Raw genomic sequence first — 26,104 nt, 5'->3', positions numbered from 1 at the left:
ACTTAAGTGCATTTTGGGTGTGCGTGCGTGCGCACAATTTGATCTAACGCAGCCTGGCAGCGTATCACCCGAGATGCGAGCGAGCGCACGCACGCATGTGTGACGGCTTCGCCGAGAAAATAGAGGAGCTTATTTCCTCACGTCGTCCTCCGCCGCCAAGCCTGCTATAAATACACGCAGCTCTCTGTTGTAGCGCTGTAAAAGCAGATCCCTGCCCCACCTCGCCCTGCCCCCACCACATTTGGGTTTCGAAAAGACTATTTTAGTCTTCTATCTTTTGCAATACTCAAGTTCAACATCTGAATAGCAAGTTGTCCCTTTTCCCCCCCAATCCAAAAATCCTTCTGTTAATATCCCAAATGTCTGCAATGCCTTTTCTCTTGTCAGACTGCAAAATTGGGTTAAGGGAGGGGAGGTGGGAGTGCATGCAACAAACAAACAATCCATTTTCATGCCCCCCAAATGCGCTGGCTCCACACGCGTCACCACCTATGAAGCGTGGCCCTCGACTCCGAGCCGGCCCAGCCCCCCGCCATCCACACATGTTCAGCATCCTCTGGGCAGCTGAGGAACCCAAAGAGCGAGAGGAGAGAGAGCGAGAGAGAGAGAGAGAGCGGCGAGGTGGAAACGCGGCTGAGCATCACAGGGAGACACAAATAGAGCCATAAAGCGGCAAATTAGGCACCGTGAGCGCGAGGGGGGGAGGAAGAACACCAAGAGGAGGAGGAGGAGGAGCGGAGCGGAGCTGCTGAGTCCTTGGCAGAGCCCTGCTAGATAGAATCCCCATTCTCTGCTTCCCCCTCATCCATATTTTTTGCTCTCCTTCCCTTCTTTTTTGTGCGCAAGGATGCGAGCACCTGCTGCCAGATGCTCCTGATGCCGGATGCGGGCGTCCGCACGGGCGGGCCCGGATGGATGCGCTGCTGCCGCCGCCGCCACTGACCCAGATTACCCGCTGCGCTCGGGGATGTAACGTCCATCTCTGACGAGGTAAGGACAGGAGCAGGAGCAGGAGCAGGAGCATGATGTGCGGCAAGCAACCCATTGCTTCTGCTTAGCTTAGCTTAGCTTAAGCACAAGTCGACGCTTTGATATCCGCCAATGCAGACATACTATGGCATAATTGTCACATCCCGAAAAGGTGCAAAGGTCCTGTGATGTCACGTATGCGTGCGTGCGCGTGCAGCTGGTAAAAAGCCAACTCCATTAGAGAGACAAAAAAAACACACACACACACACGAACGTGACAAATTCATATTTGTTTATTTGTTAAAATCATGAATGGGTGAACAATTTGGAGAAGAGAGTTGTTGTTTTTTTTCCCCCAAGAAAAAAGACGTACTGTTATGATGCAACGTGGCATTTTTCAATAGCTTGTTATGTATCAAGAAAAAAATGCAAGTAAGCCTTTAAGTTTGTCCTAATGTTGTCATATAAACATACATCATAGTAGTTGCTTTGAGAAGAATCTTTTTCAAGAAAAAAAATCTTGACAAAAACAGCCGTACTTTGACAAGTCACACTCGCACTTTGTTCCAAATCACAACGTCAAAGTTGAAGCAGGAAAAGCAGAAGATTTCAAAGTAGCAAGCCCTTTATTGACTTTTGACACTGGAGGATTTGCTGGCTCGCTGAGGCAAAATCCGGCTCGGGAAGCCGGATTTTGGCCCCGCTGGCAAAATGGCCCAGATCGAAGCCATGCACAAAGCAAGTCGAGTCTTTCCACGTCTTACCAAAGCCTCCATTTAGACGCTGCGGCCACATTGAAACGGTTTGGGCCGAGCCTGCGCCGCTGCATGCATAATACGCAAACAGGTAGACGTGGCACGCACGCATGGCAACAAATCGGCATGCTTGCTTGCTTGCTTGCTTGCTTGCTTGCTTGCTTGCTTGCCCCGAAGTCGCAGAGAAAGTAGGCTAAGCTAAGCCCCGCATCAATAATTGACTGTCTCCTGCAGGCTAGTTGACCCGCCCGCCCGCCCGCCCGCAGGACACGTTGATCGCAACGGTCCAGCCGGCAGGCCATCCATTTTACTTTCAGGCTTTTTGGGCCACTTCTTGGCGTGGCGCTTTCTTGGAAAGTTTCACTCCCAACAAAATCAAGCCCTGAAGGGGGTCAGCGCTCGCCCGGAGGTTCTTTGAGGCTCCCAGCGAGTGCTTCTGGCGAGCGGCTGCCACCGGACCTGAGCTCAGAAGCGGCCGGCCCAGTCGGTCTGCATCGGAGCACAGCATTTCGTTTTGGGGCTTTTTTGCAACTCGCAGGTGTCGGTCGACGTGGCGGCATCGTTCGATCGACGTTGAGTTGCTAAATGAAATGGTTCAATGAATTCGACCAAGGTTTAGCGATGTCCAAAGTGTCCCGAAGGGACTGGTCCAAATCCTTTTCTTTCCTTTTTACAACAGATGTTAAAAGATGAATGTGCTACCTGAAATAATCCTGATTGTTGGCCTTCAGTGTGAGCACAATCAAAAAAGAGACGTGTATTTTTAAAAGCACATCAGCAATAAATAGCTCTCGCTCAAAGATTGAACTCCAGAAATAAAAACACGCGGCGGGACCAGATTAGACTGCGAGAGCGACAGAATCGTAACGTCGTCTCAGCGGGGTAACAACCTCTCTAACATCAACCATCTTCAAAAAGCGCTAAAAATATCAGCGGCCAGGCAGGCGAGCAGGCAGGCCAAAAGCAATCGCAAGCAAAATACAAAGTGAAAGACGGACATCGTCCGCTCCGCCTTTGACGGCAACAACTTGTTGGAAGACGAGCTAACTCGTTACATTGTTTCGATGCCACGATGTTGTTGAATGAAACCATTGTTACGGTCAATTCATTGAAAGAGACACGTTTCAAATGGAGACCATGCTAGCTCGACGGCCATTGATGCGTTCCGCACGGGCCGAGTCGAATCCGCTCGTAGTTTGGGGACAAGCTAACCCATTTGGAAGCTGCTGAAACGTGAGCGTCTGCACTTGATGCCCTGGGGGGAACCGTCCCCGTTGGTTCCGACGTCCGCGGCTGAATGGCCACTTTAACGGCGTAGTAAGACGTATAATCGGGCCTCCCTCCCAAAGTCAGCGCGTGCCGCCTTTGTTTGCCGCCCATTGTGAAGCCCCATCAATGTCCACATTTGTCCCGGTCGAGCCGGCGGAGGCAGCGCGGCCCGCTCTTCTTCTTCCAGCCGAGGCGAGGCTCCGTCGTGTGCCAAAGACATTTGGAGCGCACCTCTGCCTTTATTCTCCAAACAACGTGTCTCGTCTTCAGAGCCCAACAAACGAGTCGGTGTCCTGTTAGTCGCGCAAAGATACGACTTTGTGACAATTGTAACATCGCAGTCATCCCGTTCACCACGGTATTCCAAATGATTTGGAAGTGAACTCGCATGTCCTTTGTCCCAGAAATGATTTGTAGGTCAGCAGAGGCGGCGAGCGCTTCCTTGGCAAGCGTCACTGCCAGTGACTCGCACGTGCACCTGAGGCCATTTGCAATTTTACAAAGCCTCCCTTGGAATGGCTGTCTTCATTTGCGATGGCCTTTCAGGGGCTTCAGCGTGGGCCCGAACTCACGGCTTTTTAGGAGCACGTGTGAACGTCCACGTGTATTTGAGTCGGTTCCGATGTCCGTGCGACCGTTCCCGCTAAGCGCCACTAGGCAGCAGTGCTATTCAATCTTGTTCTTCAAGACTAAACGGTGAGCGTTTGCCAGGAGATGTCCTTCCTGGTCGGTGTTTGATTTGTCTCCCCGAGTCTTGTTTATTTACGTGGTGTTAACTTGGCAATAGTTCACGTGCGGCGAGCATCCGAGTGGAGTAAATGGGTCGGTCGGAGTGAGTCGGAAGCGGCCAGAGGCGCAATTAAGTGTCACGGCACTTGACCTGGATTCATTGTGAGGGAAGCAACTATTATCACGTTAATGGACATTTGCAAAGGCCTATCCGTGTCAATGCATCCTTTTGTACACGCCGGGGCGATTTCCGAATGACAGTAAGTTCCAGGATCACAAACCATCAAGCTGGCAGCAGCGACGGACTGGAATGTGACCCAAATGGTTCTTCCTGTTCACCAACATCTGTATTTCAGTCCTTCTGCAATTCTCAACGCATTTCCAATCAACAACAATGTATTCATTTGCGCAGGCAGCAATCAGCAGCAAAGCTGAAGGACGGACGGACGGACGGAGGGAAGGAAAGGGAAGCGGGCCGACCCGTGGCGGAGGCTCTGGCAGACGGTGACGCTGCGACAGAACTTCCCCGGCCGGCCGGGTAAAACCTTTGCCCCTCGTGCACCCATAGCGGCAAACACACCCCATAGCAGTGAGGAAATGGCTCACCGAATAACAGGAAGTTGGAGAAAATCAGAGCCATCAAGTCAAACGTAGGAGCTGTCAATTGTAACCAAAGCGTTTTACAGCAAGTCTTTGGCTTTGTTTTGCACGTTGAGCAATTTGATGAGCGACGCGCACCACGCAACTTGGCTCCGCTTTTGCTCCTTCAAATGCAAATGGATTTCTAAAAATACACTGCGGCTGGCTGGCTGGCTGGCTGGATGGCTGGCTGGATGGCTGGTTGGCTGGATGGCTGGCTTGCGTTTCAACATGAGCCCAAGCCATCACGAGTGATCACAGAACCGTTGAGCCTGATCAGGGGACGGACGGATGATATTGCAAAAAAAAAAAAAAGTCAGCCCTTCATCAAGCACACATGAGCATTGAGGAGGCGTCAAATGAATGACATTCAATGCAGCCGCTTTTCAGATGAGTCAAAAAAAGAAAACGGCAAAATGACAAGGTCCCGTTCTTCTTTCTGCAGGATGGAGGAGAGCGCGCCAAGCCTCCTGCAGAACCAGGACTCATCGGAGGGCCCCAAGGTGGACCCACTGGACCTGATGAAAGCATATAAGGTACAAAAGACCGAGACGCAATCCACCTAGGCCAAATCTGCGCTTTGCTTTCCAGGACAAACTCTTGGAGGAGATGTGGAAGCAGCAGGACAGCCTGGAGGCTCCGGCGCCTTCACAAACGTCGCCGCAGGCTCCGGACGAGGACTCCGACGAAGGCGCTTCCGTGCTCCGGCGCCTCAGAGCTCTGGAGGTGCGACTCGGCGGACCTCCGACAAACCATTTTAGGCTGGTCACGATGGCGACTCCGGTTGATGATCAGCGCCCATGCGCTGGCGGTCTCTCATCCGGTGTCCTTGTGGCTCTCGCAGGCCGAGAACTCGGCTCTCTCCTTGGAAAACCGCAACCAGAGGAAGCAGTACGAACGCTGCCTAGATGAGGTAGGACACCGCCCACGGTAGGCGGAGGCGCCCTGTCAGAGGTCTACTCAACCGTTGGTTTGTGACCGCAGGTGGCCAACCAGGTGGTTCAGGCTCTCCTCGCTCAAAAGGTACGCCAAGTTGGAGACTCAAGTGTTCGCTCTGGCGATGTTCTCCTCTCCGCTCTTGCCACGTCCTCCCTCTTGTGCTTTTGGCAGGACTTGAAAGAGGAATGCGTCAAGCTGCGTACGCGTGTCTTTGACTTGGAGCAGCAGAACCGCCTCCTGAGCGTCTTCTTCCAACAGCGAGTCGGCACCGCCCCGAGTCTGCCGCCGCCGCCGCCGCCACAGGTTTTCTTTTGGATTTGGCATTTTTCATCAGTCCACTTTTTGTTTGGTTGAAAATCAAATGCTTTCTTCTGTCCAGGAAATCCAAAGGAATGGAAACGTGTCGATCGGCGTGGGGAGGTGGCCCGGCCTCTTGAGTCTAACGTGCCCACGTGGCAGCAGAGGCGGCGGCCGTCTGCCGTCGTCCGGTGCCGGATCGCGCACGTGGGCGGAGGGGCGGGGCCCGTCCAAACATCAGGTGACAAACCGCCTCCGACACTCCCAAGGTCACCGCCAGCGAGCCACTGCGATGACTATGATGCTTGCAACGCAGCGCGCCGCCGGCTGGGACCCCGAGACCAGCGCCGGCCCCCTTGGCGCTCGTCCGGCAGACCTCCAGCGTCTTCAGAGCAGCGTCTCAAAGGAGAACCGCACGACTGCGTCCGACGAGGGCATCTCCTTGCCGGGCGTCAAAATGAACCCGTCGGGGACAAACAAAAATGTGAACGGAGGCATCAGCCACGAGAGCGCCAACCACTGGCGTATCGGTCAGGAATCCGGTGGCCGCGTGTCAGGAGAAGTCCAGAGCCACCGCGGGGCAGAAGAACCTCTCACCGCCACAGACAACGCCATCTTCTCGGCAGAGGCACCGGAGAACATAAAAGAGCACCCGCCGGCGGAAAGCCACATCTCTGGCGTCACCTTGAGCGACAGCAACAACAACCCGGAACCATCCGGCGACCGCAAATCCCGCCCGGATTCCCGGGCCAGAGACGCCGACCCCGGCGCGCGCCATTCTGCCGCCAAAGCTTTGAGCTGCGTGAGCGAGGCCCGGCAGCGCAGCTCTTCGGCCGAGGTCCCTCGCCACGGCGAGGGCGTTTCCAGGAACCCCAAGCCCAAAGCGCAGCTCTGCGACTCGGCCAGGAAGGCCTTCATCCTGCGCAGCAAGAGCGCCGACGCCGGAGCAGAACAGCACAAACAGGTCCGCTCGCCTCTGCATCAAAACCTCATCCCGGGTCACAAGTCCGGGTGCCCCAACAAAAGGGCCAGTCACGGAAAAGCGCACAGTTTGAATCACGAGGCGGAAAAGGACGACGACTCCAAGTCTTTGGAGCGCGTGCAACAGCGCTCCCCGCTGGCGTCGCCGGTCAAAAGCGCGTCACTGACGGCCGACGGTGAAGATTCAAAGGCTCCGGCGGCACAGCCGCAAGCCGCCACCGTTCACCCGGAGCGACTCGCCGACCCGTCGGCCTCTTCGGAGCCGGGCTCCCCGCCCGCCCTGCTCCCGCCGTGTCGGACCGCCTCGCTCCTGCTCAGGACCGCGTCGGACTCCGGACAAGTGAACGGTCCTCCGAGCGCCGCCGCGGGCAAGAGCGCGTCCGTTCGCCAGAGCGACTTTTCAGCCGACAATCAAGTGGTCCTCAACGGCCATTCGCCCAGAATGCCGCCGCCGGCCGCCCCCCACCTTGAATCGGAACCGGGGGTCGGGAGAGCCGCCGCGTACCACGGCGGAACGGTGGCGCCGAAGCCCAACGTTTTGCAAAGGTCTCAGCAGAGCATCAGCGAGCCCAAACTTTCCCAAGTCCCGCCTCAGACGTACGCCGACGTCTACTACGCCAACTGCCAGAGTGCTGCTTCCAGAGCTGCCAAAACGTCCCTTCCCGCCAACGCCAGATCCCACGAGGCGATCTCGGGAGCGGAAAGCGCTACCTTTTTCACGTTCGCCCGTCCGCAGAACAGGGAGGATCCCGAGCCGTGGGCCAAAGGCGTCCAAAGCTACCAGACGTACATTTGCGAGGCGCACGTGATGAAGGAACGCAAGACGGAGGAGACCCGTTGCAATTCTCTGGATTCCGAGCCCGGCGGCGGCGGCGGCGGCGGCGGCGTGACGCCGGACTGGGGCTTGGACGAGGAAGGCTGGCTCTTCAAGCGCTCCGTCTCGGTGTCCACCAGACCCCCGTTGAAGCCGGTAATGGGCATGAACGGGGCCAAGGCCCGGAGCCAAAGCTTTGGCGCCCGCTACGCCGAGCGCCCCGGCTTCAATCGCTCCGGCAAGGTGCGCACTCAGATCAAAACGCACTCCGGGAGCTCCCTCAACTCCCTGGGCGACGTTCTGCCGGGAAGCGTGAGCTGCTCCGCCAGCTACCACTGCCCCTTGAACCGATCGCTCCTCAACAACTTCCTGATGGAGGAAGGCCCGGCGCTTCCTCCGTGGCCGGGCTCGTCCGGCGAAAGGCTCCAGAGACGCCTGCAGATCGAGCAGCAGTTCCGCAGCGCCTTCGGCGAACCCGTCTGCGAAGAGGCCGAGAGGCGGAGCGCCGTCACCGCCATCGAGGAGAAGGTGATGCTCGGCATCGAGGAGAACTTGCACAAGTCTCAGGAGCAGGAGAGGAGCAGCCAGGTCAAGCACAAGTCCGGATCGGCCTTGGCCAACTGGTTCGGTTTCCGCAAGGGGAAGCTTCCGGCCAAGACGGACGTGGCCAAGGCCAAAGAGGAGAAGCGGGATCCCAAGATGAGCTCGCTGCTGGGTGGGGGGAAGCAGACCAAGACGGACAAGAAGAGAGAGCGGAGAAAAAGCGACGGAAAAGACTGGTGAGACGTGTCGCTGTCGTCGTGGTCCTTCCCTTGGCTAAACGAGAATGGCCAAGGCGGGATGGGCGCTAACCATTTGCCATTTCAGCTCAGCGGGAAGGAGAGAGTCGCACGATGCGGTGCGAGCGTGCATCGCCGTGCCCTGCCCGCGCGGTGACATCATCGGGGACGCGCAGGTGACGGAAGCGGCGGTGAGCTTCTTTCCGCTAGCGTGCTTGACCTCGCCTTTTTCTTTTTCTTTGCTTTCGGTGACGAGCCAGAGAGGAGAGGGGGAAAAGGCGGCCCTGATGGCCAGCGCCCTGCAGGACGCCGTCACGGGTAAGCTGGCTCCGGCCGCAGCAAACCGTGGCTCTGGGAAGTCTCACTGAGGCTTTCTTGCCTTTTTGCAGAAAGAAGTAAAGAGCACTTTTGAAATGTTGCTGTAAGTCCAGGCCTCCTAAGTACTAACCCAACTAAGTTTCCCTCTGCTACTTGCTTCGTTGCATTGCTTCCGACACGGGGGAAAGCGCTTGAGCCTTATTTGTATTTTGCTGGAGTCGGGCCCGCCGTGTGTGCGCGCGTGCGTGCGTGCGGGAGGCGTCCCGCAGACAAGGTGAACTTTTACGATGGTGACAGGAGCCATTCGGGAGCAATCCGGCCAGTCTGCATTGTGAAGGTAACGCTCGGCTCGGCTCGGCTCGGCTCGGCTCAGCCCGGCGGCATGTTGTCCACGCATTGCCTCCCTCGCCTTGCCTCATTGTCCTCCTCATATGTTGCCAGGGTGAGCCCATTCTGGATCTAATTGTTCAATTAGATCCATCGCCAGTCGTGCTTTCGATGCTCGTGTCGTGGTTTTGTGTGTCATGTGGTGGCAGCGGCGGCGGCGGCGCAGGAGACTCTTGGGCATCTTTTCCCCCTTTCAAAGAGGGAGAGCTAATGTTTCCGTTTAATGCAAACGTCGTCATCCTATTGCTTCTGTTTGCTCACGTGAAAACCAATGTACGGGAATCCCCCGGCGTGGCGGATCCCAGGGTCAGATTCCGTCAAATTGGGGCCGGCGGTTTTGGGTGTAATTCCACCGTCGGCCACCAAATGGCAGGGCCGCTCAATTGGAATATGTATTTCGAGCTGTGCCTACTTTTTGCTCTTCACTCCTGCTTCTTACGCCGACAGCAAGGTTGATTTTGTCTGGCCGCAGTTCGTCGTGTTAATTGTCGGATGCTGAGCTGAGAAAATGGCATTTGTTGACACCCGGAGGGATCCAACTTGAAAATGCGGTGTGGATTTGAAGGCATGGTGCATTCCATGGTGGCTGTGGTGGACGCATGCTGGTTGTTCAATGTCAAACGTGACGGACGGACGGACGGACGGACGGACAGCGTGGTTCAAGTGGACTCACTGCAATTGGCTCTTTTCCAGCCTCCGTGTCAATTGGCACTGGTAGAAAAAAAAGTTCATGACACGCCATGGCGACAAGTCCTTTGCTTATTTGGAGAGTGACACAAACGCAACAGAAAAATGATGATTTTTTTTGGGGGGGGGGGGGGATTAACGAGGTCGAAGCCAATGCAGTGTTGTCCGTCTTGGTGATGTAAATAATGGCGGGTGGCTAAAGAACGGAATTCAGTGCCAGCCACTTCAGCCACAGTTAGCCGGTTAGCGGTGTCGCCGGCCCCTCCCTCCCTCCCTCCCTCCCCTCCCTCCCCCCCGCCGACCGTTGTGCTTGTGCCCCAGGGTACGGCCGCCAGATGCGAACCTTGGACAGCGGAATCGGGACCATCCCCCTCCCCGAATCCTGCTCCTTCTTCTCCTCCATCCTGCACCTCCTCCCCAAGTCGTCCTCATCATCATCAACCCCTGGGCCCGAACCCCAGCCGCCCGTCGCGGGCTCCTCCGGCGAGGAGGCGTCCCCGCTCCCCCGCTGGAGGATCCCCTCGGCTTTTCGGGACCACGGTGCGCCCCCTTCTCTGTCCGCCCCCGACCGGTCGCCGCCTTTCCCCTCCGTGGCCTTCCTCCGAGCCCAACCTCAAGCCGTTGTGACGTCTGCCTGCCGCCGCCGCCGCCACCGCCAGCGCGTGTGCGATCCCCGCGACGCAACCCGGAGAGAGCCGCAAGGTAAAGTAAAGGAGAGCCGGCCGCCACCGGAGCTCGGGGACGCCGAGCGGGACCTTTGGGTTCACGCCACCCGCCGGCAGGTGATCCGTGGTATGAGCGGTCGAGCCGGGACGCCCCTTCCGCTGCTCCGTATTTCAGCATTCTTGTCCCCAAACGATGGCCGCTTTGCTTTTGCTACTAACGCCGTGGCCTCTGGCTCAAGTTGGGCGCATCCCCGCAGCACATTTGCGCTCTGCTTTTTGCCAGGTGAAATGGAGGCAAAGAGGCTGACCTACATGAAAAGCAAGAGCAGGGCGGCCCAGCAGAAGGAGCAGAGCAGGCTGCAGCTGGCCAACTGTAAGACCACGAAGACCAAACGCCGCCCGCGACTTCCTTTTCACTCGCTGTCTGCCTTCCAGAGCTTTTGACTCCACGCGGTGGTCGAAGAGCTTCGCCCGCCAGAGGACCCGGCCGGACGCTCCCGCCGCCTGCCAAGGAGCTTGCGGCCGTCGCTTTTCCTCACTTTGCATTTGTGACCTTTTGCAAATCCGGATTCAATGCGAAGAAGGCAAAGCTCGCGTGGAGAGAGATGGTGCTTGCTTGCGCACACGGGCGGCGTGAACGGTGTGCTTTGCATTCTTGCCACAAGCTCCTCGTGGCATTTTGGTTACTTTTCCGGTCCAATTGCAAGCACGTGTCCTTCAAACTTTTGTGTCAGGATTGCTGACTTTGTCTGCCCACTTGCTGCCTGGCCTTGATGATTTTTTTGCTACATTTGGTTTGGTTTCACGTTTTCCCCGCATCCTTTTTGGTGCGACGTCACCTGCTTAGCATTTGCGTCCGCTCTCGTCAGGTGGACCAATGGGCTCCCTCGGGCGGCCGGTCTCGTCCAGGTGTGCCCGGTTAGCTTTTGCTTTGCACCTGTTCTCGTCAGCCGGGAGGGAGCCAATGGGCTCCCTCGGGCCGGCGGTCTCGTCCAGGTGTGCTCGTCGCTTTGCTGGTATTTAGGCGCCTGCTTTGGCTCCATCTTACTTTTGCGTGTTGTTGTTGCTGTTGAATCATGTTGCCTCTGTTACCTTGTTGATGAAATAGTCCTTTTTTATTTTTTTGCTGCCTGCGCAGAGTTGAATAGTCCTGCGTGTGTGCGTCTGGCTCCACCCTTTGCTTGCGCAGAACCAAACACCCAGAAAAGCTTTTTGGCTTGTAAAAATTGTGCGCTTTTGCGGGCGGGGGAAAGTGCAGAGCGCTGGCTCAGGTTGCAAACAAGCCAATTTCCCACGTTTCCACTTTGGACAGACCGTGTGGAGAGCCGCAAAGAATGGAGTCATGTGAAAATGTCCCAAAGCCACCTTTTTTCTATTTGCTAAGCACTGTCCATTGGCACCAAATGATCATTCACTCATCAATCGGGCCACTATTGAGCCATATCAAGGTTGGAGGGGAGAAATATTCAAACGGTAGCATTAGACCTCTTATTTACCTCGTGACTTAAACTATGCTCACCTGCTATATGCATGTTGGAGAGAAAAGAAAATAGCAGTGCTATTTATACCCGTAGCAACACAAAGCTCTTAGAAATGCGTGAGGCGGTTTTTATTGATCAGGGAAGCGAGTGGCAACACCGACATACGGGTAGATTGAGCTCGGCATTCTTCTTCTTGTGGTGGTCGTGTACAAAAAAAAAAAAAAAACACCCAGAAAAGGCTCATTATAATGAGTATGCATATTGTATTTTTCTAACATTTACCTCGTATTTGTTACTCACTGCACTGATTGGTGGACTTGTCAGTTTATTGCACATTTATTGTAACTTCCTGATATTGATGTTTTTTTTTTAATATATAAAAAATGGCTAATCACAATGATGTCTTTTGGTGATCGTTTCCTTTGCACTAATCACTTATGAAATTGCTTTGTTTTACTTTGGAGGGGAAAAAAATAACAAATAAAGTGTTTCCTGTTTGACCTGAATTTTTATTTGCTCTGTTTATTCTAAGGGGTCAACTCAAGCTACGCAAAGTGGGGTCAAATCTTCAGGATGAAACAGGCAAATATAGGACAGGCCTTAATCAAACCGAGTTTTGAGGGCGAAAAAAGGTTCGATGTGTAAGTGAATTTAGTTTATGCTCATATTATGAGAATCATTGCTTACTAAATAAAGTCATTGAATCAATGTATGCCGCTTGATGGTGGCGGCTGATCTGATGGAGGAGTCTGCTTAAATGTATGCGAAAAAAAATAAGACGTGGAGGATGAGTTGAGCTGCGAGAACTCAAATTGGCCATTCCAGCAGACAGCAAGTGGAAGAAAAAAAAAAAGCAAGCAAGAAGACAAATCCGGAGCAGACGGACGGTGCTCTGAAACGTAAACGCGTTTCCTTCCTTATCTTTGCTTGGCCAAGGAAGATAGTTTCCACTTTCAATGGACAATTCTTACCATCCCCAAAAAAATAACGGCGGAAAGCCCTTGTGAGTGTTGTATAGTATTGATCTCGAAGAAGCTTACTCAGTGTGAAAAGTAGACTTGATTTGTTTTTAGCTTGCACGAAAGGTAGAAATATTGTACACACTGCCATCTGGCGGAAGAGCATTGAATCGCACCACTTGTACCAACTGGCATCACGAGATCAACACAGAGGTTTGATTAGTCGTCAATGAAGAGATTGATCATTGTGAGATTGGCTGAATTGTGCCCGGGGGTCAATTGGCTGGCGCACACGACGCTGGACAGGCAACAATTTGCAACAATCAAGCCATTTGAGCATGCATATGGCATAAATCTGTCAATTCCTACAAAATCAAGTCCTTGTTGAGAGTCTCCGCCTCTGCTCCCGAGTCACGCCCCTTCCCACGCGGCTCCTCTTCGGACCGGATCCCGTCGGCCAGCGGCATGGAGCTCGGCGCCGACGGCACGCTTCGCATGTTGACGTGCCGGACGCCGACGCGGCAGCGCAGCACTTGCACGAAAACCCGGCGGAACCGGCGGGAGGACACGTTGTACAGGAAGGGGTTGAGGGCCGAGCTCAGGTAGAAGAAGGTGTCGGCCACCGGGTGGAGGACGATGTAGCTGTGGAAGAAGGCCGCGCTCCAGCGGGACTTGGGCGCGCCGGCCATCATCAGCCGGCGGATCTGATTGGGGAACCAGCACACCAGCAAGGAGCCCACGATCAAGCCTGAGGGAACACAAACGCCAATCACTGGCGGCGGCGGCGGCGGCGGCGACGGCTCGGGTCGACCGAAAACCTACACAGAAAAACGATCGTCTGCTTCCTGGCCATCTTCACTTTTTCACTCTCATGCCGGGGCCTTTTGAGATTCCCGTCCGAGGAGCCCAGAGACTTTCTCAGGACCACGATCATGGCCCTACACATGAAAGCCACGGCGGCCAAAACCAGCACGTAGACCAGGAAGGCCACAAAGACGCTGGCTCGGTACATCAGCCAGCGCTCCCTCAGATTGGTGCAGAAGGTCAGGTTCTGGACCGGGCCGTCGGCCCGCGCGGGTACGTGGCCTTGCGTCCCCGTGGCCGCCAGCAGCGGCAGGGCCACCAGAACGGACAGCAGCCAGGCCAGGGCCAGCAAAGCCGACGTACGGCGCCCGCGCAGAGTTCTGTAGCGGAAGGGGTGGCAGATGGCCACGTAGCGCTCGAAGCTAAGCGTGGCCACGTTGAGGATGGTGGCGTAGCTGCACGCCTCAAACACAAAGTTGTAAAGCTTGCAGGCGGCGTCCCCTCCGGACGCTGTGCTGAACGGGAACCAGATGGCGCTGTAGAGCTCCACCGGCATGCCCACCAGCAGAACCAGAAGGTCCGAGCAGGCCAGGCTCACCATGTGCTCCGTCACGTTCCGCTGAAGGTAGCCGTTGCGCCGCAGAACCTGCGTGACTCGGATGGTGACGGAGTTGCCCGCGATGCCCGTCACCAGGATGAGGCCGTACAAGACGCTCAGGAAGACTTTGACGCCGCGCTGGGGTTCCAGCCGCCTCCAATCTTTCTCCTCGCCTATCTCCTCGTCCATGTTGCCGTGGGTGGGCGGAGAACCGGGACCATAGGCTTCCCCGGAGTTCAAGACTCAATTCTTGTTTGAATGAAATTTTCAAGACGTTCTTTCACTGACCTGCGATTGAACAAGCACCGTCTCGCCAAAAGCGTGCTGGACTAAAGACTTGCGGCAGCTCCTTGGGCCAAATTCTTCATTCGGCTATCTCCTCTTCCACGCCGCTTTAGATTTTGCTCGTATCGATTGTGTCTTATCAGCTTCTGGGCGCAGTCGCCGTGATTAGAACCGGGACCGGCGGGCGGCGAGGACGCTCTCTTCTGACGTGAGTCCTAACACCAGAGGTTTCATCTTGTCTCCACAGGACCCCCTGAAATAGTCCTCTATGTGTTTTTGCCCATGAAAAATTGTTTCAACAGGGGGCTGCGCTTGGACAAAAGTCCTCCTCCCTGCCTCCCTCCCGCCCTCGCTTGATTCCTCCCCCAAAAGCAGCCAAGTTAACCATTAAACGCCATGACAAAGATTTGCTCTCCTTCCTTATCATGAGCGCCTCGCCTCGCCTTTAGCGCATGATTCGTAAGTCAGTTTGGATTGCCAGCCAAGATTCCAAACAGATAAAAAAGTGAGTCGGACACATGGAATGAAGCGACTTTGCAAAGTCTGTCAAGTATTTACATTTGACCATAAGAAAATGCCCACCGACAGCAATTTAAAAAAAAAAGTCTTTAATTGTGTTGAACCCGAGAAGGAGAATCCGTCAAATCAAAGAACAAGATGATGGTCAACAAAAAGAAATGATTGGCATTCCCCCCCCCAACAATCAAGGCAAAACGACAAGAAACTGGAATCAAGTGTTTTCAAACAAACGGCGCCGCGTCACACCAGAAGAAGGAACACGTTTCTCCCAAAGGTAAAGTGCTGAACCCGTTCAGGAAACGATACTGGTAGGTTCATCATCAAATCTTTTCAAATTCTTCTCATTATTACCCAATAAAAAGTCTGGAATGACAGCGGCCCCAAAATTGATGTTGTGCTTGCACTCGTCCTTTCTTTTAATCTCGCCAAAGGAAAAGCAAAAGGAAGCGTGACGAGTCCCGCTCCAGTCCTCCGCCGGCGCCCGGACCTCTTGGCTTGCCACTGAAGTCAAAAAGTCAAAAGCCGCTGCCGCTGCCACCGCCACACTGAAGCATTGAAAATAGAGGCACGGGCCGGCTCCATCGTCTCTGCGGCGGCTGGGCGGACGCCGAGCAGCTTTTTCATACCTGGGAAACAAAAAAAAGATCAACAGCTTGCACGCGTTGCGGAAAGGAAGACGGCGCAACGTGTGTTGGGAATCGAATCGAGATTGGTCCAAGTGGCGAGCAGATGGGCCAGACCTTTTGTTTTTGGGAGTCGGACGATGAAGGCTCCCGGCGGCTCGGCCGCCCGCCGACCTTTTTTTCCATCAACGCCAGCGTGTGAGCAAAGCTGAGTCACAACGTGATTCAAGCAACACAAAGTGACGAGCGGTCTGGAGCGCTGCCCCCCCCCCCCCCCCCAATCCCCCTTCCCTCCTTCAAACGAATGTCAGCACGGGCCTTATCGGCACTTTGTACAAACAGACAGTCATGCTTCTGGTCAGATGAAGAGCAGCCCTGCGTTGACATGCAACTTTTTTTTGTTTTCTTTTTCAGGAAGCGAAGCGGTCGGACTCACAGCAGATCACGAGCACGGGCTTCTTTGGTTCATGGAGACGGCGTGCAAAGGGAGAAGGCTTTCGCACAGCTCTCGGTCCTCGGGGAGCCTCGGGGAGGACGAGACGAGACGAGAAGCGTTACAAATTCGCTTTGAGCGCCGGCTGCGAGCGTACGTACCTGTGAACACGATGTGCTCGAAAAACAAAGGCGTGGAGTCTCCTCAAGCCCACCGTCACCGGGTCCCAGTTGTTGTAGTGGGACAAGAGCGTGACCATGAAGAAGGAGAGGAAGACGGGCACCGCCCCTGCCAAGAACAGCCAGGAGAAGCGCACCTGCAAGGCCCAAAATGTTTTGTTCCCGCGTGCGCCAGCTGCCAGCGCAGCGCGCTTGTCACCTTCTGCATGCAAATATCGGCCATGATGGAGAGCGGCACGGTGAGGCTGAGGGCCAGGGTCCCGATGAGCGACGAAGTCAGGAAGCAGCCCCTGCGGAGGCCAGAACAAGCGCCCTGAGACGCAAGACGGCGGCGCGGCACGGCACGGCGCTGCGCTGCGGCGGAGCCCGCACCAGAGCCACAGGAACTCAGAGAGGACGGTCCCGATGAGGCCGTTGAGCAAGATGTAGGTCCACACCAGCCGGCCGGGGATCTCAAAGGCCTCCAAGCCGGCGTAGTGCATCAGCAGGAAGCCCGGCCACAGCAGCAGCAGGTTAAAGAGCCCCACAAAGCCTGTCTGGCGCAAAACAAGCCGGCTAGCTAGCAGGCTAGCCGGCTCGCCTCATGCGGCCGGCCGGAGCTTACCCAAGAACATGGGGATGTCCAGCTTCTCCTCGCCATCCGCCCACCTCTTGATCATGACCACGTAGACGGCGTAGAAAAGGGCCCCGGCCAGGGACCACAAGGAACCTGCGGCGACACGCCGGCGGCACTCACGCTGGCTCTACGCGGCTTTTGTCGTCGGGGGACTTACCCGCGGCGCCTTTGTCGTCGGGCCGCTCCAAGGCTGACAGGCTGACCAAGACCACGCCTCCCACACTAAAGGGGGGGGGGGGCACAAGATGTCAAGTGCACAGCGCGCGTCTCGGCAACGGTTCACGTTGGCCCGTGTCTGACCTCAGCGCCACCGCCAGCAACTTGGACAACGTGAAGCGGTCGCTGCTGCTGCTGGGGAAGACGGCGGCCAAGATGAGCGTGAAGAGGCCTGCGTGCACGCACACGGGGAGGGAGACACACCAGGGCGTTTCAGCGAGCGAGCCAGCGAGCGAGCGAGCGAGCACGGCGCCCGTTCCGATGAGCGGGAGTCACCCGAGGTGGACGACAAAATGTTGACGATGGCCACCTGTGTGTCCGAGAGGGCCTCCTGGTACGACAGGTTGGCCAGAAACCACTGCCCGGGAACAAAGCAAAAGGCACACGGTGACCAATCTTTGGATGGCTTGATGGAATCAAAACGGACGCACCACGAAGCAGAAAAAGAAGCTGAGCTTGGCCACGTCGCGGACGCTCAGCTTGGTAGCCGCGCGCAGCGCAGCCTCGTGGTCCTTGGCGGCCGGGTAGGACATGCGTGACAGTTTGGCTTCCACGGCTTGCGTGGAGGGCAGCCGCCGCACCTCCGTCATGTCGCTGAAACGCACCCGCTGCTTTTTACAGGCCGCTGGGACACAAAGGCACACCCGAGTGAATGAGAAAGCAGCATTCCCTCCCGCCCGGCCGCGTCCACGGAAAACAACACTCACCAGATTGGCGATTCGTTTCCATGGAGCCGTTGGAGAGCTCGGCGGGCGCGTCCGGAAACTTGACGGGCACGTAGAGCGGTTCGCTCTGCGTGAGAAGGAGACCACCGTTGACACGCACGCGCAAGTTGCATTTTGGCCTTTCATTTATTGAAATTGGTCGAGAAATAGAGCTGACTTTGGACATACCAAGCCGTCGTTGACAGCGGTGTCGTTGGCGCAGGGCGCAAAGTAGGCTTCCGTATCGCCAAACTGCGGACACATTCCAAAATCAATAGGAAACCACGTCTCGGCTTCGCCGTTCCGCTTACACGTGAAGCGTGTCGCCGTTTGAGCGAGCCGGTGCACTGCCGCCTCCAGGGCCGCCACAGCAGGAAGCCCAGCAAGTAGAGCACCAACATGGATGTCTTGACGAAGGTGCTGAAAAAGGGCTTGTTGTACTCCTGCCGCCTGAAAATGTACTGCAACGGGCACAGAAAGAAGACAATTCACCGGAAGGTTCAAGATTCAAGATCCACATCGGTAGCAGTCAAGTTGTCATAAGCGAGCGATCGATCGATCGATATCAAATCAAGCTTCGTGGTGCCAACGTGGCCCTCACTGATGTCAGCTCGGAGGAGGCCACCCAGATGACGTCCACCAGCAGGAGGATGACCACCCCAAGGGCCATGCGCCTCCGCTGGGCTGCAGCCGAGCTACCCAGAGAACCCATCCGGTTCATGATGAGCATGCAGTCCATCGCCACACTGCGCAGGCACACAAGATGGAAATGAACAAACAAACAGCAGAAACGACAGAATGGAGCGTTTGACTACTATCTATCTATCTATCTATCTATCTATCTATCTATCTATCTATCTATCTATCTATCTATCTATCTATCTATCTATCTATCTATCTATCTCAATGGCAGCAAGTTAAGGGCGCAGACGTGTTGTTGTAAACAAGGAGAGCTGCTTCAGCACTTCGTTCAACAGCTGTTGACAAAACATAGCGAGACAAACCTGAAGTAGCTCGCGACGCCTTCTACTTTTCAGCCAGCATGGGGAAGCAAATGATATTCCTTCAGATTTTTTTTTCTTGAAGTTTTCCGCCGCTTAATTCGTTAAAACTAAAGGTGGGGAATTTTTGAATTCCTTCTTTGGGTGACGATGGCCGCCATTTTTTCCACGAGCCACGCGTCAAGGTAACCAATAGCAACGAGAGATGACTTCCCGGATCCACCTTCAAGATAAAAGAAAGTGTAAACGCCCTTAATTCGTGTTTTATGGACACTGGTTTTCATTGAATGGTACATACTTTGCCAAATGAACGAGCAACTGCGAAGAGACAGACTTCCGGAATGCTCCTATATATCATTATTCGGATGTTGCGCGACGCGAATGCTTAAAAACTACTTGTATTTGTGTTTTTTATTTATGACTCTAGCTGTAATATTATTTGTTGAAATGCGACGCAAAGTACTGCACCGTGTGTGTGTGTGTGTGTAATGAGCAATGTGCCCTGGGGAGGCAGTGTGGCTGCGGGCTTACACGTTTTACTACACGAAGAAGACAAAAAACGCCGCTGCCGAACCGTGCCTGTTTCATTTACAGAGCTAAGCTTGGTTTTCATGCGATTGAAGGTATTTCAACCGTATCAAGGCGCGTTACATGTGTCGGTATCAACTAGCGAGTGTGTTATTTCGGGCTTCTTGGCCGTCAGCGACCAATTGTGTGCCTGATGGTTAGCATGGCGCCAGTTAGCGTATTAGCCGTAAACATGGTTTTTGAGCTTGTGTCCATTGTTACGTCCTACACGCGGTTGCCTTGAATTCATGTACGGCTGTCCGTGACACTGGTTTTATGTTTATGTGACCAGAATTGGGAATATGGTGTGATACACTTAGTAAGTAAAGGAAGTCCAAGGACACGATGGAGTTCTCCGCAGATGACGGAGAGACACCCAGTGTCATCAACATGACCACAAGCGAAAAGGTAAACAGGAGTCTATGAAGCAATAATAATCAAATATAGAATGAACATGTAATGAGCTCCGTGTCTGCCTTCAGGTGGTGGAGCTTTTGAATCAGGCTGCCTTGATACCCGCAGATGTAAAGCTGGCCGTGCTCAAACAGGTGTGTACTCTCCTGCAAGAGTCCAATCGAGGGAGCTCAATCGTCTTCGTGCTCCCCCTCACGTGCAATGGGAGACATCCCCCAACAGCAACTTTTGTTTTTGACACCTCCATTTTATTGTCCAGGTCCAAGAGCTGATCATCAACAAAGATCCGTCTCTCCTTGACAATTTTCTGGACGTAAGGGCGCACGTGAGCATGGATCTTCTTCTCCCAATCGTAATGTGAAATTGAGCCTTTCTTTTCTTCTTCTTGTTCTTCTTCACCTTTCAGGAAATAATCGCCTTTCAGACGGACAAATCCATCGAAGTGAGGAAGTTTGTCATCGGCTTCATCGAGGAAGCATGGTGCGCGCTTGAATTGCGGTGGGAGCGTCGTAAAACAAGCGCTTAGGCAGCCTGGCGTCACGTTGTTTGTCTTTGCAGTAAACGTGACAACGAGCTGCTGCTCAGGCTAATCGCAAACCTGAACATGCTGCTCAAGGACGACAGTGTCAACGTGGTGAAGAAAGCTATTCTCACACTCACGCAGATGTACAAGGTGACGCTACAGGTAAGGCCTTCTTTCTTGCCTGTATAGTAGCCATTGCTCTGGTTTTGCCCAGTAGCTTTATCTGGCTGAAAAGATATTCCCGCTTTTGGCTGTTTCATCGTCCTCTGCCTTTTCCCACCAGTGGCTGGTGCGAGCCAAAGCCGTGTCGGACATGCAGGAGGCCTGCTGGGAAATGGTGACGCAGATGAAAGGCGACGTCCTGGCGCTGCTGGACTCTGAGAACGACGGCGTGCGCACTCACGCCATCAAATTCACCGAGTCGCTCATCGTCACGCTGTCGCCTCGCGTGGCTGACTCGGATGTGCCCAAGCGGCAGGAGAGCGATATCAGCTTGGACAAAGTGCCCAAGGACCACGCGTACATCCGCTACGGTAGGAATCGACGACGATCCGGGAGCCCGAGCGCCGCCGACCTGCGTTCGGTCGTTTCTGCGATGAAATTGGACTCGATTTAGAATGCCGGCCCGCCGATATAGCCTCTTCTGAATCCAAGTCGGCATGTTTTCCTCCCTAGATGTTTTGTGTGAGGAGGGAAAGTCGGCTCTGGACAAGCTGCTCAAGTTCATGGTGCATCCGGCCATTTCCAGCATTAACCTGACCACCGCGCTGGGCTCCCTCGCCACCATCGCCCGCCAAAGGCCCATGTTTATGTCCAAAGTGGTCCAGGCCTACGAGACCTTGCACGGTGAGGAGGAGGCGGCGGCGACTGAGATGGAGCAGGGCGTTCCGTGGCTTGAGCTCTTTTCTTTTGCAGCCAACCTTCCGCCCACCCTGGCCAAGTCACAGGTGAGCAGCGTGCGAAAGAACCTCAAGCTGCACCTGGTGGCCGTGCTCAAGCATCCGTGCAGCGTGGAGTTCCAGGGCCAGATCGGCACCTTGCTGCTGGACCTGGGCATGCCTCAGAGCGAGATTGCGCGCTCCACGCCACCGGTCCGGGAGCAGCGCAAGAGGCCGCGCCAGGAGCAGTACGTCGAGGGCAAGAAGGTCAAGATGGGTGAGCGAGTGGCCCTTCCGCAAAGCCGCGCCTATCGGAGTTTGCGCTTCGGCTGCCGGTATTAAAGTGGCTTTGCGTCGGCGTTCAGAGCCGACCCTGATGGAAGACGACGAGGACAAGGAGGAGCCGGCCCCTCTTTCGGCGCCCAAGCCGGCTCCGGTCCCGGTGGCGCAATCCGCCATCGACCTCACTGCCGACTTCCTGCGCCCGCTCCTCAACGCGGAGAACGTGGCCAATATGGTGAGCGCCCCACCCTAACCCTCTTCACGTTGTTTTTTTTCCCCGACCTGACCCGACCCCGCCGTCTCTTTGCGCAGGTGCTGATCAGCATGGTGTATCTGCCCGACACCATGCCGGCGTCCTTCCAGGCCACGTACACGCCCGTGGAGTCGGCGGGCACCGACGCTCAAATCAGACATTTGGCCCGGCTGATGGCCACGCAGATGACTGCGGCTGGGATCGGGCCAGGTCGGTCCAACCGCGCTTGTCAAAACGACCTCTGTCGCTAACCAAAACAGCAGCATGCGCGTGAATTGGAGCGGACCTGACCTAACGCCGCCGACCATCCATGAAGTGTCGTGGCATCGACCCGTAGGAGTCAAAATGTGGGGGCGTGATTTGGCTTTGAAGTGTGTTTTTGGTGCACGCGCAGGCCTCGAGCAGTGCAAGGCGCGAGAGAACGAGGCGGGCGACGAAGACGGCGGCAAGGACTCGCTCATCAAGCGCAAAGTGATGGTGGGCCAGGCCATCTCGGTGGTGGGGGGCTACTCGGAAAAAGGGAGGGCCGCCGCCAACGTCCCCGCCACCAAGAGGCTTCCCGAGCCCATCCTTCCGTCGGCGCAAACGAAGTCAGAGGCGCGAGCAACGGCCAAAATAATGGCAAAAGAGAACTCTTCTGGACTCTCTTTGTCTCCCTGCGGAGCAGATTGGCGGGGCCCAGCGGCAGGAAGAAAGTCTTCAGGCTGTCCGACGTGATCCAGCCTTTATCCGACACGCAGATTGAGCAGTTGACCTCCAAAACCATCAAGCGCATCCTTCATTCCGAAAAGACCATCTCTCAAAGCGGCATGTCCCACGTAAGGCCCGCGCGACGTCGTCACGAGTGCCGACGGGGAGAAACGAGCGGCTCGTTGCGTCTTTTGCCAGGTGCGAGTGAAGCTGCTCTCCAAGCTGGTGACGCAGTTCGAGGGCATCATGAAGGAGGACGTGCTGCACTTCATCTTGGAGGACATCCGCAGCCGCAGCGAGCTGGCCTTTTCGCTGCTCTATCAAGAGTACAACACGTACCTGAGCCAGCTGCCGTCGGGGCTGCTGGACAGCTACGACCAGTGCCTCTACACGCTGCTCTCCGGGCTGCAGGAGAAGCCCGAGCAGAAGGACGGGTGAGCGCCAAACAGCCTCCTGACACCGCGCCCAAACATGGGCTGGCCTAACCCGTGTCCTCGTTGCGCGTCAGGCTGTTCACCAAACTGGTCCTGGAAGCTCCCATCATCACAGAGTCGGCGCTGGAAGTCATCCGGCGCTACTGCGAGGACGAGGTGCGTCGGTCGCTGGCTGTTCCGTCTTCCGCCTTCCGTCCGCTCAACGCTCGGCCCGGTCGTCTCGTTGCAGTCGCGCGTCTATTTAGGCATGACCACGCTGAAGGAGCTCATCGTCAAGCGGCCCTCCAGGCAGTTCCAGTACCTTCACGTGCTTCTGGATCTCAGCTCCCATGAAAAGGAAAAAGTGCGCTCCACGGCCCTGGCCTTTCTGAAGCGTATGTATGAGAAAGAGCACCTCCGGGACTACATTGAGAAGTTTGCCTTGAACTACATGCAACTCCTGGTGCACCCCAACCCCCCGTCGCTGCTCTTTGGGGCCGACAAAGACACAGGTGGGCGCACGCCGCCGCCACCGCCGTTTCAGGTCTTCGCAAACTGACGCCTTTGCTCGATGGCGCAGAGGTGGCGTCCCCTTGGACCGAAGAGACGGTGCGTCAGTGTCTCTTCCTCTACTTGTCTCTGCTGCCGTTGAACCACAAGCTGGTGCACGAGCTGGCGTCCGTCTACACCGAGGCCATCGCCGATATCAAGCGCAGCGTGCTGCGAGCCATCGAACTCCCCGTACGTCAAAATGGCCTTCGCCGCCCGGCCGCCCGCCCGCCTCTGAGCCTTTTGCCAACGTCTGTTTCCGCAATAACCACGGGATGCGTCTTTGGCCGGCAGATCCGCGGAATGGGCATGAATTCCCCCGAGCTGCTGCTTCTGGTGGAAAACTGCCCCAAGGGTGCCGAGACGCTGGTGACCCGCTGCCTGCACATTCTCACCGACAAAGGTGAGCCCGACGACGGACGGACGGACCGACGGCGGGTTTGAGACGGCCAAAGTATAAAGCATGTTTGCGCTTTGCAGTGCCTCCGTCTCCGGAACTGGTGGAGCGGGTGCGGGACCTTTACCATAAACGTGTGCCCGACGTTCGCTTCCTCATCCCGGTCATCAACGGCCTCGAAAAGGTAACAAATTGGACCATTTACATTTTTATGTCATTTGACCAATTGCTTCATAAAAGCATGCAAAATATCACGTCAAGTCTCAAAACATTTTTGCTCTAATTTACCATCAATGTGTTAACCACTGATTTGATCAAGTCCATGATGACCTTTTTTTTTTCTTTCTACTTGTTGCTAGAGGTATATTTTTTAAATGTAACAAAGGATTGGAAAATTTGAGTGAAACATTTTTTCGCCTTTGTTTTGGTGTTGAAGAATGAAGTCATCCAGGCGCTCCCCAAGCTGATCAAACTCAACCCCATTGTGGTCAAGGAGGTGTTCAACCGGCTCCTGGGAACCCAGCACAGTAAGATGCTCCCTCGTCAATCCGTTTTGCCGTGCTCGTTCAGAAGAGACCGAGGCAACGAGGCCATTTCAGCGACCGGTGCCAGTGCGCTTTATTGTGCGTGTTGTCCTTCAGGCGAGGGAAGTTCGTCAGTGTCCCCTCTGACGCCGGGCGATCTGCTCATCGCCCTGCACAACATCGACTCGGCCAAATGCGACATGAAGTCCATCATCAAAGGTTAGAAGTCGGGAGGAGCCCCGAGACGCTGGACCGGCCGCCCTGAAATGTGTCAAATTGCAATTCGTCAGCCACCAACCTGTGCTTCGGCGAGAAGAACGTCTACACCTCGGAGGTTCTGGCGGTGGTGATGCAGCAGCTGATGGAGCAGAGCCCTCTGCCCATCCTGCTGATGCGGACCGTCATCCAGTCGCTCAGCATGTACCCGCGCCTCTGCGGCTTCGTCATGAACATCCTGTCCAGGCTCATCGTCAAGCAGGTCAGCTTTGCCCACGGCTCCTTTAAGGCCTTTTCTGCTTCGGCCTTGATCTTGCTTCCTGTGGCTTGGCGAGTAGAATATGTGAAAGGTCACACGAGGGCTATCCTTTTTTTTTTTTTCTTTTCTCCTCTCTCCTCAGGTGTGGAAGTATCCCAAGGTGTGGGAGGGCTTTGTCAAATGCTGCCAGAGGACCAGACCTCAGTCGTACAGCGTCCTCCTGCAGCTGCCTCCCGCCCAGCTCGCCGGCGTCTTTGAACGCTGCCCGGAGATGAGGGAGCCCCTGCTGCACCACGTCCGGTCCTTCACGCCGCACCAGGCAAGGACCGACCCCCGCCCAAACATCTGGAACGGCTTCCAAACGCGACATCGTTTTTCGCAACATCGTGGCCCCCCCCCCCTCATTGTCTTGTATCTTTTTTTCTGGTGAATCCAACAGCAAGCTCACATCCCTGCCTCCGTCATGACCGTCCTGGAAGCCAGCAAGAAAGCCGCGGCTAAGCCGGCGGAGCCCGTGCAGAAGGAGGCGCCCCACACGGAGAGGGCTGCCGACCTCACGGCCGAGGGCACCGAGCGAGCGCAGCAGCAGGAAATGCGCACCCTCGCGACTAATGTGGAGACGGAGGGGGAAGAGGAGGAGGAGGAGGAGGAGGAGCAGGAGGAAGAGCCTATGGAGCAGGAGCAGCAGCAAGATCAAGCAGATCCAGTGAGAAGCCAGGAGACCGTCGATGCCACCTTGCAGGTAAAATCCAATTTCCTGATGTGAATGCCATTAACAAACCCGCGTGTGGCCATACATCCCTCGGCCCAGAAGACGGATCTCCTTGTTAACGCTGTGACCGAGATGGGTCAATTGGACTCACCTCGCAAAAACAGACTTTAACTCCAATCTGAATTCCATTAGGTGGAGATGGCGAGAACCGATGAAACGCCTGAACCCGAACCTGAGGTGGAACCAGAACCTAAAGCCGAACCTGAGGTGGAACCAGAACCTAAAGCCGAACCTGAACTGGAACTTGAGCCAAAAGCTGAACCTGAAGCCGAGCTCGATCTTGAACCCGAACCAGAGCCGGAAACGGAACCAGCTGAGGAGCCAATGGAGACCTCAGAAGCTGAACCTTGCGAGACCCAGGAGACGTTGAAAGAGGACGAGGGCGGAGATGCCAAACAGGACATTGGGAGTGGCTGTGAAGGTGCTAAATGAAGAGCGCTCAAAAAAAGAAAAAAAAATGTTTGTAGACTATAATGTTCCTTCTCTTCCTTTTGTTCTTGTATAAAATTGATTTTGAGTGTCAGGATTGTTTCCACACCCCCACCGCAGCGGTCGACAATAAATCAACAAAATAAGAGACATTGTCACATGCTTTTCCTTCTTGATTTCTTTGACATTTTGCAGCGCAGTCTTGACTGATGGCTAGTTGGAGGGTAGTGGTTGGTAGAAGAAGTAGTAGCAAAAAGGAGCATTTTATTTTATGAATAAACAAGTCAAAAAA

At 55.3% G+C, this 26,104-nt stretch overlaps 4 protein-coding genes across 8 annotated transcripts; 2 read left to right on the top strand and 2 right to left on the bottom strand.

Annotated features, from left to right (window-relative positions):
* The first annotated feature begins 443 nt into the window (after positions 1–443).
* Positions 444–12,215, top strand: LOC148393766 (uncharacterized). Of its 5 annotated transcripts, none has more exons than XR_015859866.1 (13): positions 444–990; positions 4,135–4,260; positions 4,807–4,897; positions 4,953–5,087; positions 5,206–5,274; positions 5,346–5,384; positions 5,472–5,603; positions 5,680–8,171; positions 8,260–8,347; positions 8,432–8,489; positions 8,561–8,592; positions 10,512–10,601; positions 10,664–12,215. XR_015859866.1 is itself a non-coding variant. In XM_088383096.1 (13 exons), coding segments are annotated over exons 3-13 (3,576 nt in total). In that variant the 5' UTR covers positions 444–990; positions 4,135–4,260; position 4,807; the 3' UTR covers positions 10,666–12,215. The 5 variants fall into 5 exon arrangements, 4 of the variants coding, with proteins under 4 accessions (XP_088239222.1, XP_088239223.1, XP_088239224.1 ...); XM_088383096.1 differs by lacking the exon at positions 8,561–8,592 and adding an exon at positions 9,885–10,265; XM_088383097.1 differs by lacking the exon at positions 8,561–8,592.
* On the bottom strand, positions 12,198–14,690 carry gpr39 (G protein-coupled receptor 39). The gene is made up of 2 exons (XM_088383111.1): positions 13,491–14,690; positions 12,198–13,416 (listed from the first exon to the last, which is right to left on the bottom strand). The coding sequence occupies exons 1-2, from the start codon at positions 14,257–14,259 to the stop codon at positions 13,034–13,036; spliced, it is 1,152 nt and encodes a 383-aa protein (XP_088239237.1). The 5' UTR covers positions 14,260–14,690; the 3' UTR covers positions 12,198–13,033.
* sympk (symplekin) lies at positions 13,100–25,958 on the top strand. The gene is made up of 26 exons (XM_088383095.1): positions 13,100–14,563; positions 15,912–19,269; positions 19,506–19,621; positions 19,696–19,761; positions 19,887–19,940; positions 20,034–20,107; positions 20,186–20,312; positions 20,434–20,683; positions 20,826–20,996; positions 21,066–21,305; positions 21,394–21,545; positions 21,623–21,773; positions 21,958–22,153; positions 22,231–22,381; positions 22,452–22,687; positions 22,762–22,843; positions 22,917–23,178; positions 23,247–23,407; positions 23,510–23,618; positions 23,696–23,796; positions 24,049–24,139; positions 24,254–24,355; positions 24,427–24,614; positions 24,754–24,930; positions 25,051–25,353; positions 25,516–25,958. Exons 3-26 carry the CDS (start codon positions 19,559–19,561, stop codon positions 25,813–25,815), a joined length of 3,807 nt encoding a protein of 1,268 aa, XP_088239221.1. The 5' UTR covers positions 13,100–14,563; positions 15,912–19,269; positions 19,506–19,558; the 3' UTR covers positions 25,816–25,958.
* Positions 14,947–18,847, bottom strand: LOC148393764 (solute carrier family 35 member F5-like). The gene is made up of 15 exons (XM_088383102.1): positions 18,650–18,847; positions 18,247–18,391; positions 17,957–18,106; positions 17,835–17,897; positions 17,649–17,733; positions 17,373–17,566; positions 17,218–17,299; positions 17,026–17,113; positions 16,883–16,947; positions 16,714–16,818; positions 16,482–16,641; positions 16,309–16,399; positions 16,092–16,246; positions 15,934–16,021; positions 14,947–15,500 (listed from the first exon to the last, which is right to left on the bottom strand). The coding sequence occupies exons 2-14, from the start codon at positions 18,382–18,384 to the stop codon at positions 15,940–15,942; spliced, it is 1,458 nt and encodes a 485-aa protein (XP_088239228.1). The 5' UTR covers positions 18,385–18,391; positions 18,650–18,847; the 3' UTR covers positions 14,947–15,500; positions 15,934–15,939.
* Positions 25,959–26,104: the final 146 nt, after the last annotated feature.

This window comes from Syngnathus floridae, chromosome 8, assembly GCF_059516105.1.
Source record: "Syngnathus floridae isolate MCC-2025c chromosome 8, RoL_Sflo_1.0, whole genome shotgun sequence".
Lineage (NCBI taxonomy): Eukaryota > Metazoa > Chordata > Actinopteri > Syngnathiformes > Syngnathidae > Syngnathus > Syngnathus floridae.
This window is presented reverse-complemented; position numbering and strand designations above follow the sequence as displayed.

Bases quoted from the DNA above. Each gene is read 5' to 3' on its own strand.
- LOC148393764 (XM_088383102.1), bottom strand. From the start codon at position 18,384: ATGGACTGCATGCTCATCATGAACCGGATGGGTTCTCTGGGTAGCTCG. The intron at 18,107-18,246 runs GTGAGGGCCACG...TGCCCGTTGCAG, and splicing joins CCTCCTCCGAGCTGACATCA to TACATTTTCAGGCGGCAGGA. The intron at 16,642-16,713 runs GTAAGCTCCGGC...TGCGCCAGACAG, and splicing joins GGACATCCCCATGTTCTTGG to GCTTTGTGGGGCTCTTTAAC.
- sympk (XM_088383095.1), top strand. From the start codon at position 19,559: ATGGAGTTCTCCGCAGATGACGGAGAGACACCCAGTGTCATCAACATG. The intron at 21,774-21,957 runs GTCGGTCCAACC...GTGCACGCGCAG, and splicing joins TGCGGCTGGGATCGGGCCAG to GCCTCGAGCAGTGCAAGGCG. The intron at 24,615-24,753 runs GTCAGCTTTGCC...CTCTCTCCTCAG, and splicing joins CCAGGCTCATCGTCAAGCAG to GTGTGGAAGTATCCCAAGGT.
- gpr39 (XM_088383111.1), bottom strand. From the start codon at position 14,259: ATGGACGAGGAGATAGGCGAGGAGAAAGATTGGAGGCGGCTGGAACCC. The intron at 13,417-13,490 runs GTAGGTTTTCGG...GTGTTCCCTCAG, and splicing joins GCAGACGATCGTTTTTCTGT to GCTTGATCGTGGGCTCCTTG.
- LOC148393766 (XM_088383096.1), top strand. From the start codon at position 4,808: ATGGAGGAGAGCGCGCCAAGCCTCCTGCAGAACCAGGACTCATCGGAG. The intron at 5,604-5,679 runs GTTTTCTTTTGG...TCTTCTGTCCAG, and splicing joins CGCCGCCGCCGCCGCCACAG to GAAATCCAAAGGAATGGAAA. The intron at 8,348-8,431 runs GTGACGGAAGCG...GTGACGAGCCAG, and splicing joins ACATCATCGGGGACGCGCAG to AGAGGAGAGGGGGAAAAGGC.